Source organism: Phodopus roborovskii, unplaced genomic scaffold (genome assembly GCF_943737965.1).
Source record: "Phodopus roborovskii unplaced genomic scaffold, PHOROB, whole genome shotgun sequence".
NCBI lineage: Eukaryota > Metazoa > Chordata > Mammalia > Rodentia > Cricetidae > Phodopus > Phodopus roborovskii.
Genome location: NW_026126611.1, coordinates 12,232,431 through 12,247,017, shown reverse-complemented (window position 1 = coordinate 12,247,017; position 14,587 = coordinate 12,232,431). Strand labels below are relative to the sequence as shown.

Here is a 14,587-nt window from a genome sequence, read left to right as displayed (position 1 = left end):
CCTGGGACAAGAAGCCAGACAGCCCCCAGCCAAAGAGAAGCCGTGAAAGTAAGAGCTACAGACAATACAGAAAGAAAGATTCAGAAGAAAGAAAGGTAGCAAGGCCCAATGCACAGGGTAGATAAAGAGAAACCGGTTAATTTAAAACAGTCAGAAACGAGCCTAAGCTAGGTCGAGGGATCAAACCTAACAATAAGTCTCTGTGCATGATTTGGATGCTGGTACAGGGCATACTCTCTAAGGTCCTTGCTTAGTGATTTTTCAGGGCCCAATGGTGTCCTCCCAATGAACCTCAGGCACAGAATCCTGGGAAAATCCCCTCTTGCTGGAAAATCCCACCTGGAAGAAACAAAGGCATCTAAGAACCTACCGTGGAGAGTCCCACCTAGAATCCCCCACCCCCAACACACACACAGCAGAATATGCTCCAAGGACGCTGACATGATAATTTCTTTTCTTCTGAGAGCCTCTGGGAGCTGTCACTAGCTTTTTAAAACAATCGTAAATGATGGTTACTTCTCTCTGAATGTCTTTCTGGTTTCCTTCAGTTGCCCGAACAGAAATGAGTTGTTATGTACAACAGGGATAAGTTCGTGTCTCCCTGTAATTTTACACACACACACACACACACACACACACACACACACACACACACACACTTTTCTGTTTATAATTCCGCATCCCACCTCTTCGCCCTCAGCCTTATAATAAGCTCATTCATTCGTAATTCTACTTGGTGGCATGATGTTTTTCAAGTAAGCTAGTCAATGCGGCTGCCTTCCTGGGTAGAAAATAAAGAGGTTGTTTAGCAAGAGCCCTGGGAGGAAAGCTAGCTAGGCTGGGAACACAACAGTAGGCTTTAAGTCCAGCTAACCCTGAAATGCTCTGGGTCTTGATGGCTCTAGCCTCTGGGCCCTCTGGGCTGTTCGAGCCTCGGATGCCCAGCTTAGGGTGAAAGAGGCAGGCGCTTCATAAGAAAACGAAAAACCGGTCTGGAAATGATTTCTCAAGCGCAGCGATTGCCTGATTGCACAAACATCGCCTCATCAATTTTCTTACCAGACCAACAGAGAAACTGGCATTGGCGGTGGTCATGGCGTGAATAGGAATGTGTGTTTGGAACCGCCGGCTGGGGCGGGCCCAAGGAGAGAGGAGGAGACACGCCCTGCCATCCTGGGAGACCCACGGGCGAGAGGACCCCGCAGCGCGGTCATTTCCCACGACCTTTCCCCAGTGGGAAAGAACTGACCCAGACTGAGGGAGTCCACAGACTTCGTGCGCCCTAGGACTGAAAAAAAAAAAAAAAAAGGCACAGTTCGAATCTGCAAGGCAAAAGACACCGCTGTAGAGGGCCGCCTCTCCCCTGCCACCCAGACGATCCACGCCAATCTCCTCTCCGGACTACACCGCCCAACGCCGGCCTGTCCCCCGGGCACAGCTTGTCCACCTCGGACGACTCTCAAGCCGGGGGCGGTCTCTGGGGCTAGATCACCAGGGTCCTTTGGAGGCGTCTTTAAGGCTGCGGTCCCCGCCCTCCTCGCCCGCCCTCCCCCTCCTCCCTCCGCGGCGAGGATCCAGTGGCCAGGCTCGCAGAGCAGGTGCGGGCCCTCGTATGAGGCTGCCGGGGCCGCGGTGGTAGCGGCGCGGGGCGCTCGCCCGCCCCTTCTCCGGGCCACTCTCGGGCTCCGGCACTCGGGGACATGTCGGTGGTGACTGGCGGCGGCGAGGCGGCCGGCGGGGCCGGCGGCAGCGGCGCGCGCGTCTTCTTCCAGAGTCCCCGTGGTGGCACGGGCGGCAGCCCGGGATCCAGCAGCGGCTCGGGCTCCTCCAGGGAGGACTCGGCTCCGGTGACCACGGTAGCCGCCGCTGGGCAGGTGCAGCAGCAGCAGCGACGCCACCAGCAGGGAAAAGTGACAGTGAAATACGACCGCAAGGAGCTTCGGAAACGGTTGGTGCTGGAGGAATGGATCGTGGAGCAGCTGGGTCAGCTGTATGGCTGCGAGGTACTTGGGCACTGGCGGGGAGGCTCGGGATCTTTTTTGCCCCTCTGTGACCACCCGGGAATTTTCCGTGGCTCCCGGGTGTGCGCTGTGCTGCCCCAGCTCTTGGGGACCAAACCCCAGAGCGTGTCTGGGCGCGATCTTTCTCCCCTGGGTGCCCTCTGGCTCTGGGGCGCAGCGCTTGGGACGCCTCTACTTGGGTTCAGCTGCCTGGTACCCGGAGAGCTGCTGGCTCCCTTGATGGCGTGGGAAGAGAGTTGGGTCTCAGTGCTCTGGATTCTCCGAGCTTGTCTGCACAGCCCTAATTATACCCAGTGGGACTCGGAGCGGCTCTCCTGGCCTGCCTGCACCCTGGCAGAGGCTGGGAAAGGGAGAGCACTTAGTGAGTGAGTGTTCTGATCAGGGTAGCCTGGATTTCTGTGGCGATGAAGAGGAAAGATGCTCACAGAGAAGAGGGGGTCTGGGGAATCTCAGAGTTCCCCCCCCCCGCACCCACACGCATGGTTCCTTAAATTGTGTGTCACAACCGTGAGACCAACGCTCCCTCTTTTTCAGCCACATCTCTTTCCCCAAGCTCGGTTGCAGCTGCTTTGCCTTCCCAGGTACCTCCACCTATGGGCGCCCAAGGAAAAGCCCCCATGAGTTGCCTAGGCAGGTGGTATGTGCAGGATGCTCTCTCTCTCTCTCTCTCTCTCTCTCTCTCTCTCTCTCTCTCTCTCGTGTGTGTGTGTGTGTGTGTGTGTGTGTGTGTGTAAGAAAAATGACCAAGGCCAAGTGATTTCCCGAGAGTCTTTAGCAACACGGATTCTCAATTAAGTGTTCTACTTCAGTTAGCCAAGTGGAGTTTGGGAGGAGATTAATAATTGAGAGAGTCAACTGGTAGGCTTTTTATCAAAATGCAAGCCAGATGACCTCACTGGCTTTACCAATCCACGGGGGCCATCCTGTTTTCACGTATTTTATGGCCTGTTGTGAACACATATTTTCTTTAGCATTTATATTGCGCAAGGCAACAGCAGTTTCCATGCGGGCTTCCGACGAATGATTGAGATACAATGAAGATTGACTGTATAAGCAATAAGCTTGTAAAAAATGTATTTTCTTTCCAGTCTAGTCACAAAAAGCTCGTTTAGTTGCTTAAGTAAGAATTGGAAAAACTGGACATGATCATGGGCTTTTAAAATAGGAAGTTGGTGAAACTCTTTAAAGACACAATGTATTTGATTGAGATGGAATTCCTGTTGGATGAATGGCTGTGTTCACTCTCGCCTCTTTGGAATCCAATTAATTTGCTTTTGCTTTCTGTTGGCTTTCCTACTCCATTTTGGGCTTGGAGAAGACTTGAGTTTCTAGAGGAACTATTGGGAAATTAGTAATGCTTCATTAGACCTTGGGAAACCAGGAAGACTTCTACCTGCTTAGCCTGACAAATGATATATTCTGCATATTCTTTCAAGTAATTGGTGGTGGGTGGAATTTTGAATGTTCTGCATTGAACATGTAGTTTAGGCCCCTATTTCAAAGGGTAAAAAATGACCTTGAATGTTTTCCTTGTATCTCGTTCTTTGGAGCATCTAGGCGTTGGACCATAACAAACAACTGGAATGTTTGTGAAATCATATAAGACATTCTGCATGCATTTCAGGGTGTCAGTGTTCCCTTCAAGAGGCTCGAGGGTTGGAAGTTGATCAGGGAGTGTTAGCATTAGTGGGTACTGTAATGATGGTAACCCTGCTAACTAATAAAGAAACACGTGGAGTACTACACAGCCATGGATGGCCTTTCCCCGTCTATTTCTCCACTGAAGAGGCTTGGGCTTCTCTCTTCTGACAGAGTTTTCTTGTTTACCAATTCAAGTATCTCAGCCTTGGGTCATGAATGAGAAGGACCCACCCTGACTTGTAGTTTTGAACCTCATGAATTTGAAGGCTAGGAGGAGTATTGTTTTAATATTTAGAATTGGAAATTGGCCATATCTTTCAAATGTTTCCATGCACAGCAAGCCAACTGGCTAGACTTCGAGCTTCATACCAGGGAGAGGCCTGTATTATCTGCTGAGTTGGGTAGTGAAGGACTCTTTGAAATTTTAGAAGGACTTGTACCAGCCAGATCAGCAGTTAGATGAGTTGTCCTTTTTGAGGGATGGGAAATAATTTTCTTTTGCAGGGGCCGAAACATTTAAAGTTAGAAAGGAATGGGGAAGAAACACACAGGCCTGACTGAGGTTTTTGCATAGAAATTTGCAGGATCCGGTCAACTTTGTTTGGAGAATAATGCAGCGGACATTTGGAGAGCCCTTGTCCAGTCCTAGGTGCTGTTTTAGCCACTTGGCTCGCACCAGCTCATTTCCCGTTCACAGCACTCCTGAGACGAGAGGGCTCTCGCTGCTGCCATTGCTTTTACAAATAAGGAAACAAACTCAGGGAAAGCTAAGAGGCTTGACCAAGGTCACACAGATGGGAGTGGCTTGGAGGAGAGGGCATGAACTTGGGCAGTGCTACTCTAAGACCACTATGTAACCACCGGGGCCACCTGTGTCTCTGTACAGAACAAAGGACTCACATAGGTTATATCTCAATATTGGAAACTCTATGTATTAAGATAATAATTCTGACTTTCATTAAGTTAAAAAGCAATGGTATGACCTTGGGATACTAATAATCACAGGTCAGTCAGTCAACTCAAAAAAATGAGGTCTTGGAAGTTGAGGAGTTTGGTGCACTTGCTCAGCAAGAACAAAGAGATGATTTCAGATCCCAGCACCCAGGTGAAAAGCAGGGCGTGGCTCCACATGCCTGAAACACTAGCATTGAAGGGGCCAATAAATCAGAAGACCACTTTTAAAGAGCAGAAGGACCTTAAATGCGATGAACAAGCCAGCACTGGAGAATGTTCATGGCTAGGGTACTCTGCCATCCCAATGATTTGTGCTTAGCAACAGATTTTAATTTTCCAAAGCAAATCGAATTGCAAAACTGGAAATGCAGATGTTATCTTGAGGCTGGGCAAGATTGGAAGAAAACGACATGATTTAGCCAGTAAACTGTCTTGCAACACTTGTCATGGTAGACGGTATGCCAGATTTCAGATGCTTTTAAGAAACAGTTGGGAAGACAACGGGGATGCCTTAAAACAGAATTCCTTACATATGGATGCAGCTTTTACCTAACAGTTCTGTTACAATCAGATGCCCAGCTCAAAACTTCACTGTGTAAGCTTTCCCACAAGATAAAAAGAAGAGCTATAAATGCATAGCCAACCACTGCAGGATTTAATGGTCATTTGTATCTATGAACACAAAAGACTCGGGCTCCACTCCTGAAACGCCACCTTCCTGAGCCTTTCTGGAACCAAATGGGCCTCCAGATCGTTTTAGCTTGTGCTCCATGTGACCACAATCCCTTCATCAATTGTCAAGATGCTTCCAGAGCAAGGACAAGCTCCTTCTAGATGGGCATGAGCCAGAGGCCTGGGCATAGGAAGAGAAGAGGATGTGTACAAAGTCTGATGAGATGGGCTCAGTGGGAAAAGGCACTCACCATCAAGTCTGAGCCCCCCCCCCCCAGGCCCACATGGTTAAAAAAAAACACACGATCAGATTCCCTCCACCAGCTAGGACTGTGCCAAGGGTGGGTACCAAAAGAACCCTGGGCCTGGAGAATATTCTCCCAAGTCCATTCCAGTTCAGAGCTCTGGAGTGTATGAGAACTCCAAACTCACACCTAGCCTTGCGTTCATTATAAGGATGCAGTTATCAAAGCAGATGGGTGCAGCACATTTATAGTTACTATTGATGTCTCTGTGCGGGAGGGGGTGGGTGGGTGGGAGGGGAGAGAGACAGGCAGACAGATGTACATGTGCCATGGCCCCCAGTTGCCATTGTACAACTGGCAGGACTCAGTTTTCTTCTTTCACCGTGGATTCTGAAAATCGAACTCGGGGAAATCAGGCTTGCACCACAAGCACTTTTACCCAATGAACCATCCTGCTGGCCCCCATCCTATTTTTTTTTTTAATTAAAGAAAAGAATCATTACGATCACACAGACATGTCAATTGTACAGATTAGCTTGATCCACTGTGATTTTTCCGTACTTGTGTAGATCTTGTTGTGTGGCCCCGTGTGGCCTGCAGGGCACAGCTCTTGCAGTGTGTTTGCTCCTACGTTCAGATGAGCATTCTAGCATCATTCTAGCATCAGTCCTCGTTTGGGGCAAACATCTTTCCTCACCAGCATCGCATTAGCCTGCCTTGGTGCGTCGTTGACATCTCAGCCGGAAGACAAGCATTGCTTAGAATCAGCTTGTGGGCACCTGCTGAATCCTCATTTTCCGGGTATTTAGGAACAGTCTTTACGGCTTTATTATTTTTCTAATCACCATAAATGCAACCTACAGAGAGTACTAAGGTATAGAGATTGATGCGACCTTCACTGGTGGCAAAGAGATAGCCAAGGGAAGCAGAAAGGCAGTTCAGTCTAACACAACTTAGTAGCTGGTGCTGGTTCAAACTCTGAGAGTCTGACCCCAGGTGGTTTATTTTAGGCATATTTAAGCACAGATCAATTTAGCGAAAACTGTTCTGGTGATGATTAACTCAATCTTGCATGCGCAACAAAACATGCATACATACATCTCCTCTAGGGGCAAAGTAAGCTAAATACAGATCAGACATGGCAACATTGAAATTCTTTGTAAAGTCCATAAAGACAGCTTCTATGTATTGACTGAGAAAAAACAGGTTTGCAATTTACTGAGAAAAACAAATTTATGATTGGTGTCTGGAGGACACAAGTCATCAGGCTAGCAAGCATGTCCACTCCAGCCTTCCCTATGGAAAACAGGCTTTTCTTCCTTCCCTTGAAGGAACAACCCTGTGTGCTTAACATTTTATGTTCCCTAATACATGTTTGTGAGCACAAAGGCCTCCAGGCCCCCTTTTATAAGGAATAAATTAAACAGGCAAGAAACAAAACCAAACCACACCAAAACAAAACAAAACAAAAAACCCACTCTGGACAAAATAATTATGAATCTCTGAAGTAAGAAAAGAAAATCATTCTTAGCCTCGTGTGATAGTTAATATTGATTATCAGTCTGCCGAGATTTAGGGTCATCTAGGAGACAAACTCATGGATGTGTCTTGTGAGGGTGTTTCCAGAGAGAGATGGTGGAAAGACTCAATCTGAACCCGGACATCTGGGGTCCTGGGCAGAAAGTGAGGGGAACTCCGCTGGCATCCATCTTCCCTAACTTCAGAGGTGGTGAGACCAGCCTCTTCATATTCCCATCACAATGGACTGTGCCTCTTCAAACTGTGAGCCAGAGTGAGCCCTACATTGCTTTCTGTCAAATATTTAGTCACAGTATCGGGAAAAGTAACAATCACACCTCCTTTTGGAGGTGTGAGAAATGGGTGGAGCTTGCGCCCTGGGGCTGGATTAACTCACATTTATACCATTGCCTCTAATTTAGCAGGTTATGAGATAAGAGCATCCCTTTGATATCTCGAGCCTCCTGTTGTTGTAGGGATCATAATTTGTTGGAGGCCTGTTTGGCAAAACATCAAGTACAGCATAGTAGTTGGTGTGTGTTTGTTATTGCTGCTGGTTTATAACTGGCCACTAATGGTTGGGTTGGTGATGCTCTGCGATATGGAGAAAGTGGAGTAGGGGGCAGGAAACAACCCGTTGTGGTAGAAAATTACTTTGAGGTGTATGACCTTTTGTTCACGCTGCATTTGTTGAACTCTGTGAAGCTGGGATTCTTTGCCTGTCTAAAACACCCGATGGCCCTAACGCAGAGCCGAACGGCCAATGGAGAGGCAGGAGCAAGGGTAGGCGGGGCTGGCTGGCAGAGAGGAGAAATAGATGGAGAAACCAGGAGAGGGGGGATGTCAGGGCCCAGCTTTCAGACAAGCATGGAGTAAGAAGTAAGATATACAAAAGAAAGATGGAAGCCCAGAGGGAAAAGGTAGGTGGGATAATGTAAGTTAAGGAAAGCTGGCTAGAAACACGCCAAGCTAAGACCGGCCACTCATAACTAAGAATAAGCCTCTGTGTGTGATTTACTTGGGAGCTGGGTGGTGCCCCTCCGCCCAAAAGGACAAAAGGGCAAAAAGAACACGCTACACTCAACTTTGGGGAAGCCTGCATGCGTCCACCGTGGATAGAAGGGTTGTGTGTATTTCAACTTGAACGTAAGCAAATATGGTCTAGGGCCTTCCTGATCTTAAATACTTCAGTGGACTTGACATTTGAAGACAAGGAGCATGTCACTTTTCATTGTGTTTGTTTCTAGTAGTGCACATCCCTAACTTTTAAGGATTTGTTTGGATGAAGGAAAAAGGACTAACCAGATATGGCATCTTTTAAAGGCTGTTGTCATCTCCTCTTTCTCTGCTGGTGTCTTCTTAGTTGGTGTTCCACAAGGCTGCTCCAGGCACACCTCTCCCCTGACTATGTTCTATGCCTGTATCATCTCAGCATCCTTCTCCCCTGACTATGCTCTATGCCTGTATCATCTCAGCATCCTTCTCCCCTGACTATGCTCTATGCCTGTATCATCTCAGCATCCTTCTCCCCTGACTGTGCTCTATGCCTGTATCTACACCAGCATCCTTCTCCCCTGACTATGCTCTATGCCTGTATCATCTCAGCATCCTTCTCCCCTGACTGTGCTCTATGCCTGTATCTACACCAGCATCCTTCTCCCCTGACTATGCTCTATGCCTGTATCATCTCAGCATCCTTCTCCCCTGACTGTGCTCTATGCCTGTATCTACGCCAGCATCCTTCTCCACTCCACTTTCAACCTAACTAGCCTGGAAATGGAACTCTTTCTCCTCTCTTTCCCTGCCGTGGACCCTTGGTACCGCCCCATCTCCCTCCCTCCCTTCCTACTCTTCCCAGGTCTTTCTCCACCCATGACGCAGACCTCCTTCAGCCACAGTAAATGGATGTCAGCTCCCACCCCAGCAGAGCTAAGGACTGCCTCGTGTCTCCGTCGCTTGGCTTTGCTTCGGCCTGACTTTGATTGGATCTTTGGCAGCATAGGCAGCTCATCAGTTCCTTCTCTCTGGTCCCTGGGTGCCTTAAACCAGGCGTGTCCCAAGATTTCATCCCCCACTCTCATTGATTTCCCATCCGCAGGTCCTCTTGAGTCTGTCCTGGGTCCACCTCCACGATGACGCCTCCTGTCCCGTCTCCAGCCCCCACTCACCTGTTGCCCTGCGTTTATCTGCTCATACTCTTTCAGGGGGACTGACTCTCCCTACTCGTGCCTCCGGTTGACGTCTGTCTGTCTCTTTCAGCCTGAATTCCAGGCATCTATCTGCAAGGTGCTTTGAAACAGGCGTCCTCCCCAGATGCATCACGGCCAGCTGTCTGCAAGGGCGTTGCTTTCTTCTCGGACACGTTTGCTCCTCTTCCCCAGCTCCCTCTGTGTATTCATAGCTGTTCCAGGAAAATATGTGGCATCCTTATCTCTTGCATCTCCCTAGCCCGACACACCCAGTAGTCCCAAAGTCTTGTTGGTGCTTGCTGCTTAGATCGTTCGTGACTGGTTTACTTGACTTCTCCCAGTTACCGCTGTGGCCCAGCACCTTCTCGTTTGTCACTTGCTTTACAGCCAGGACCACTGCATCCGTGAGCACCCCTCACCGTGGCTACTTCCATTACTACTGCATCCACCATGGATATAGGACTCTGGTGACTCACACATTTCATCCCCCAGTTCTCTCAATAATTCTATGAATTGTGGGTGGGGGGTGGGGTATTGTCTTCACTTTATAGTTAAGAAACTGAGATCACAGGTGTCATTTGTCCTTGTTCAAGGCTGTACTCATTCCTAAGTCACTTGCCTGGGATGCTGCCTTTGCTCCTGACATCTGAATGTGTGAAGAAGTTTGTATTTCCCATCCCTAAAGAGTAACTGAAGGGATCAAGGGTCAGAGTGCTTGAGCCACACAGGCCCTGGCCAGAGGCCACATACTGTGGCCCTCGGGACACGACTTCCTTCACCTTCCTCTCCAGCCTCTGCCTCTGTGACATGGTGCTTCAGGAAAGTCTCCCCAGAACCTTGGTTGCTTTCTAGAATCCAAATAGAACCTCTGTCTCCCTTCCTCCCCTGGCCTCTTAGGATAGAGCATTCACAGCTTAGCAGGCAACCCGGGGCCCAGAGGTCTGCGCTATTCACTTCTCTGGAGTTGTCCGTTTCCTGCCCCACACCTGACTGCTCTTTTCAGGCTGTCCATACAGGTCAGCAGGGCTTCCCTTGGCCAGAATCACGTGGCCCTGCTTTCTTCATGTTACATGTTGTTTTTACCTTGTTTCAAGTTGACATAGGAGGTTTCTCCTCCAGGAAGCCACGCCCATCTTCCCAGTAGGCTGACTGATAGGCCTTTCTAGGCAGCCCTCTCTTCTACCCTATCCTAGGCCTTTCTAGGCAGCCCTCTCTACTACTCTATCCTAGGCCTTTCTAGGCAGTCCTCTCTACTGTCCCATCCTAGGCCTTTCTAGGCAGTCTTCTCTACTGTCCCATCCTAGGCCTTTCTAGGCAGTCTTCTCTACTGTCCCATCCTAGGCCTTTCTAGGCAGTCTTCTCTACTGTCCCATTCTAGGCCTTTCTAGGCAGTCTTCTCTCCTGGACTCTCCTGGCTGCTCCTGGGTGTCCCTGCTGTGGAGTAACCCTGTCTCCTTGCCACCACTTCCTAGGGTAAAGGGTTTACTTCTAAATTGGCGGTATTTGAAGATGGGGCTTTGGGGAAATGACTGTATTCTGTAAGATCAGCCCCCACCCCCCCTCTCTCTGTCTCTCTCTCTCTGTCTCTCTCTCTCTCTCCTCTCTTCCAGTTTGCCAGCAACCCCTTGTTATGCCCTCATCCAAGGCTCTCAGCAGGAAGTCGACATGGCATGCCCACGCTCTCTTAGACTTCTGGCTTCCAACAGCGTGAGAGATAAATGGCTGCTGTGTAGTCCTAGTCTGTGGCACTGTGTTATAGTAGTCAGAGCAGGTCCCCCGATGTCCCCTATCTGACCGTGGAGAGAGGGAGCTTGAAAGTGGCCCTTCAGAGCAGCTGTGGCATTTCTGGGTTTAGGGCATACCCTAAATTAACTTAATTGATATCATATTGCTGTGTCTGCCTTGAAGCCTGCTTTTTCTTTTTTCTTTTAAAAAGTCTTTTCTCATTTTACATACCAATCCCAGTTCCCACTCCCTCCCCTCCTCCTGCTCTCCCCCTCCCCTCCCCCATCCACTCCTCAGGGTAAAGCTGAACCCTGCTCTTTGATTGTTGACTTGGAGTCATGGCTCTTCTGCATGGCTGTAAATTATAACTGTGTTCCTTTGAACCGGGGAGCAGAAGGAAATTGCCATGAACGAGGCAGACCGATGCGAGGGGATGAAAGTCTAGAGGAGGCATCCCAGGTTGGCACTGTCCCCTCTGTCATTTGATGCTCTTGGTATGCATGAGGACACTGCCTGCTGCACTGGGATACTAATGCTTGCTGGGGTGGGCGCCGGCCAACCGCAAGGGAGATTCAGAATGGCACAGGCTTACTCAGGTCTCCACGGAGCACAGAATTCGAAGCTTGGTTTCTGCCTCTCTTGAAAAGTCCATGCCAATAAACTCTCACCACAGTTTTCTTAGCATTGATGCATTTGGGAAACCTGTTCCAGTGAGACAAAGGTGTGTGCTAGTCTCTAAAGCATTGTTTTCATGATGGAAGGGGGAAATGGTGAAAATGGGGCTTTTCTTTTTTGTAAGACACGCTTAGGGCACAGTATCCCTCCCTCCCTCCCTTCCTTCCTTCCTTCCTCCCTTCCTCCCTCCCTCCTTCCTTCTCTCCTTCCCTCCCTTATTCATTCATTCATTCAGCACACACTTTCATAGCTCAAGGGGGAGAGATGGGTTCATCACTCTTCGTTCCTGTGACCAAATAGCTGAAAAGCAACAACGAAAGGAAGTTTGAGGGATACAGGCCACCATGGAGGGGAAGGGATGGCCGCAGGTGGTTCCATTGATGGCAGGGGTTTGCAGCTAGAAAACCTCACCTCTGTAAGCAGGAAGCAGAGGGCAAACAGGAAGTGGAGCCAAGCCTATACAACCTCAAAGCCCACCCTTCAGTGACCACTTCCTGCTGTGATGCCCCCTCCCAAAAAAAAAAAAAAAAAAAGTTCTGAAACTTTTCCAAAAAGCACCGCCAGCCTGGGACCAAGCGGTAGAGCCTCTGAGGGACATCCACATTCAAGTCAGACAGAAAATGAACAGACTCCATCCTTCCCAGACATGCTGGGGCAAAGGTGAGAGGGGATGAAGAAGGCGTTGCCCTAGAAGGAAGGAATTCTAAATGGTTGAAAGCATTTGACGGCAGGGCTTTGCATCTTCTTCCCTGCCTGTCAATGAGTTTACTAATACGTTTGTTCAGATCATTGTGTCTGTAAGTAACGTTTTCCTTTAGCCCCAGGCAGTTTTCCAGGGAGAATATGACAAATTGCAAATAACCTGAACTGGTTTAATTGTCTTTTCCTTTAGTGGGAAGTGTCAGGTCTCAGGGAAGAAAAGGGAGCCATGAGCATCGTGAATTTGGAGGATGGGGGCACCAGGATAGGATGTGTGCTGCTCCTGGGCTGTGGAAATCTCCCTGGCATCTCTGATATCAAATCAGGCTTGCTCATTTTCCCATGATGCAATGGGAAGGGCCCTGGACACCCTTGGGATCTCATTTTCTTTTTCCATTAGGTTTTTATTTTCTATCTTTAGGGTTTTTTTTTTTTTTTTGTTTTGTTTTGTTTTCCCCTCATGTGAAAGAAAAAAAATGAGGGAGGCCTGTGTCTTTGTAGCTATGACCTTTAGAGATTTTTTTTTCCCCAGAAAGCTGGCTGTGCATGGGAGAAAGTGGAGTTTATTACAGGAATGGTGATTTCAAAAGCATAGAAATGAGAATCGGGGACTCTGGCAAAGTAGTACACCAAATGGCCAGTCAATGGACACAGCCTCCAGTTATAATAGGAGTGAAGCTGGCCTGCCCTGCCTGGGCGTGGCGTCTCCAATTAGGATGAGAATGTAGGTATGAGTGTGTGTGTGTGTGAGAGAGAGAGAGAGAGGTAGACAGAGAAGACACACACACACACACACACACACACACACACACACACACACACACACACACACCGTGAGCTATAGGCACACTTAAAGGTCGATTTCACAGGCAATGTCTCAGGTACCACTGAGACAGGGTCTCTCCACAGCCTGAAACTTACCTGCTAGGGAAGCCAGCTGACCACCGAGCTCCAGGAATCACCCCCTTTCCACCTCCCAGTGTGAGGATTACAAATGCACTCCACTACATCTAGCTTTTTACAAGGCTTCTGGGAATCAAACCCAGGACCTTATGCTTACATGGCAAGCATTTTACTTACTGAATTATCTCCCGAGAGCCATTGAAAACTATTTAAAAATGATTTCTTTCTTCAAAACTAGCCGTCAATTATCAGCTTTTGAGTTAAATTTGAAATCTGGCAGCACAGAATCTTAGCATCACCCCCCTACCACTTTTATTTTATTTATTTAATTGGGTTAACATTTAAGAAAAGTGACATATTCGACTTAAACATTATAGGCATATAATGTATAATACTGGCCTTTTCTCTATTATTTACCTTGTCAGCTCACAGTGAAGTAATGGCATTTGTTTTAACTTGAGGGGAGTTCGAGTTAAGATATAAAGTGGGTATCAGAGAAGGCAAATCACAAAAAGCTTAAATAAAAATTCAAAAGGTAAAATGTACAAGTTAGTTTGAACAGGAGTATGAACAATTTCAGATTAAACAAATTGATTTCTACTGGGGAATTTTAAAGTTAGTTTTAAGGTTAATGTCACAGGGTAATATAACAAAATTTAGGCTGTATTATGGTTATTGTGGTGGTTTGAAGAAGAATGGCTCCTATAGACTCATATTTGAATGCTTGGTCACCACGGAGTGATGCTATTAGCAAGTGTGGCCTTGTTGAAGGAAGTGTGTCACTGTGTGTCACTGGGGACTGGCTTTGGGGTCTCAAGTGCTGAAGCCAGGCCCAGTGTGCATCTCTCTTCCTGCTGCCTGCCATCTGAATATAGAAGCCTTAGCTACCTCTCCAGTGCCATGTCTGCCTGCAATGCCATCATGTTTCCCGCCATGACGATAAGGAGCTAAACCTCTAAATCTGTAAACTAGCCCTAAGTAAATGTTTTCTGTTTTGAGAGCTGCCATGGTCATGGTGTCTCTTCACAGCAATGGAGCACCTAATGAAGACAATTAAGGTAGTAGGTAGGAAGCAGAATTTGTTACACTTTACACTGAGTGTTTATTTTGCATGATGATGGAGTCCAAATTGTTGTCAGATAATATCAAAGTGGTTATCCCATTTCAAGATGAGGAAACAAAGCTCAAAGATCCTTCACTCATGCGCAAGCTTAATTGGCCCAAGGAAAATGTCAGGAAAGGGAAAGCATGGCCCCTGGGCGCTATGGACCTCAGCCTTACTCCCATGCCGATGACATGGCCATGAATTCTAGCATCTTTGACCTTCTACCAGGCAAGTTCCTCT

General features: G+C 48.1%; 2 protein-coding genes across 2 annotated transcripts in view; one reads left to right on the top strand and one right to left on the bottom strand.

Moving 5' to 3' along the window:
• The window catches only part of LOC127237690 (UL16-binding protein 1-like), a 63,277-nt gene extending 61,575 nt beyond the window's left edge, over positions 1-1,702 (bottom strand). The window contains 1 exon segment of the mRNA XM_051206061.1: positions 1,546-1,702. Coding sequence (XP_051062018.1) covers positions 1,546-1,702 — 157 coding nt within the window.
• Positions 1,337-14,587, top strand: part of Ppp1r14c (protein phosphatase 1 regulatory inhibitor subunit 14C) — a 66,018-nt gene continuing 52,767 nt past the window's right edge. Inside the window, exon 1 of the mRNA XM_051206028.1 lies at positions 1,337-2,003. Coding sequence (XP_051061985.1) covers positions 1,701-2,003 — 303 coding nt within the window. The 5' untranslated portion in view covers positions 1,337-1,700. The remainder of the gene's footprint in view (positions 2,004-14,587) is intronic.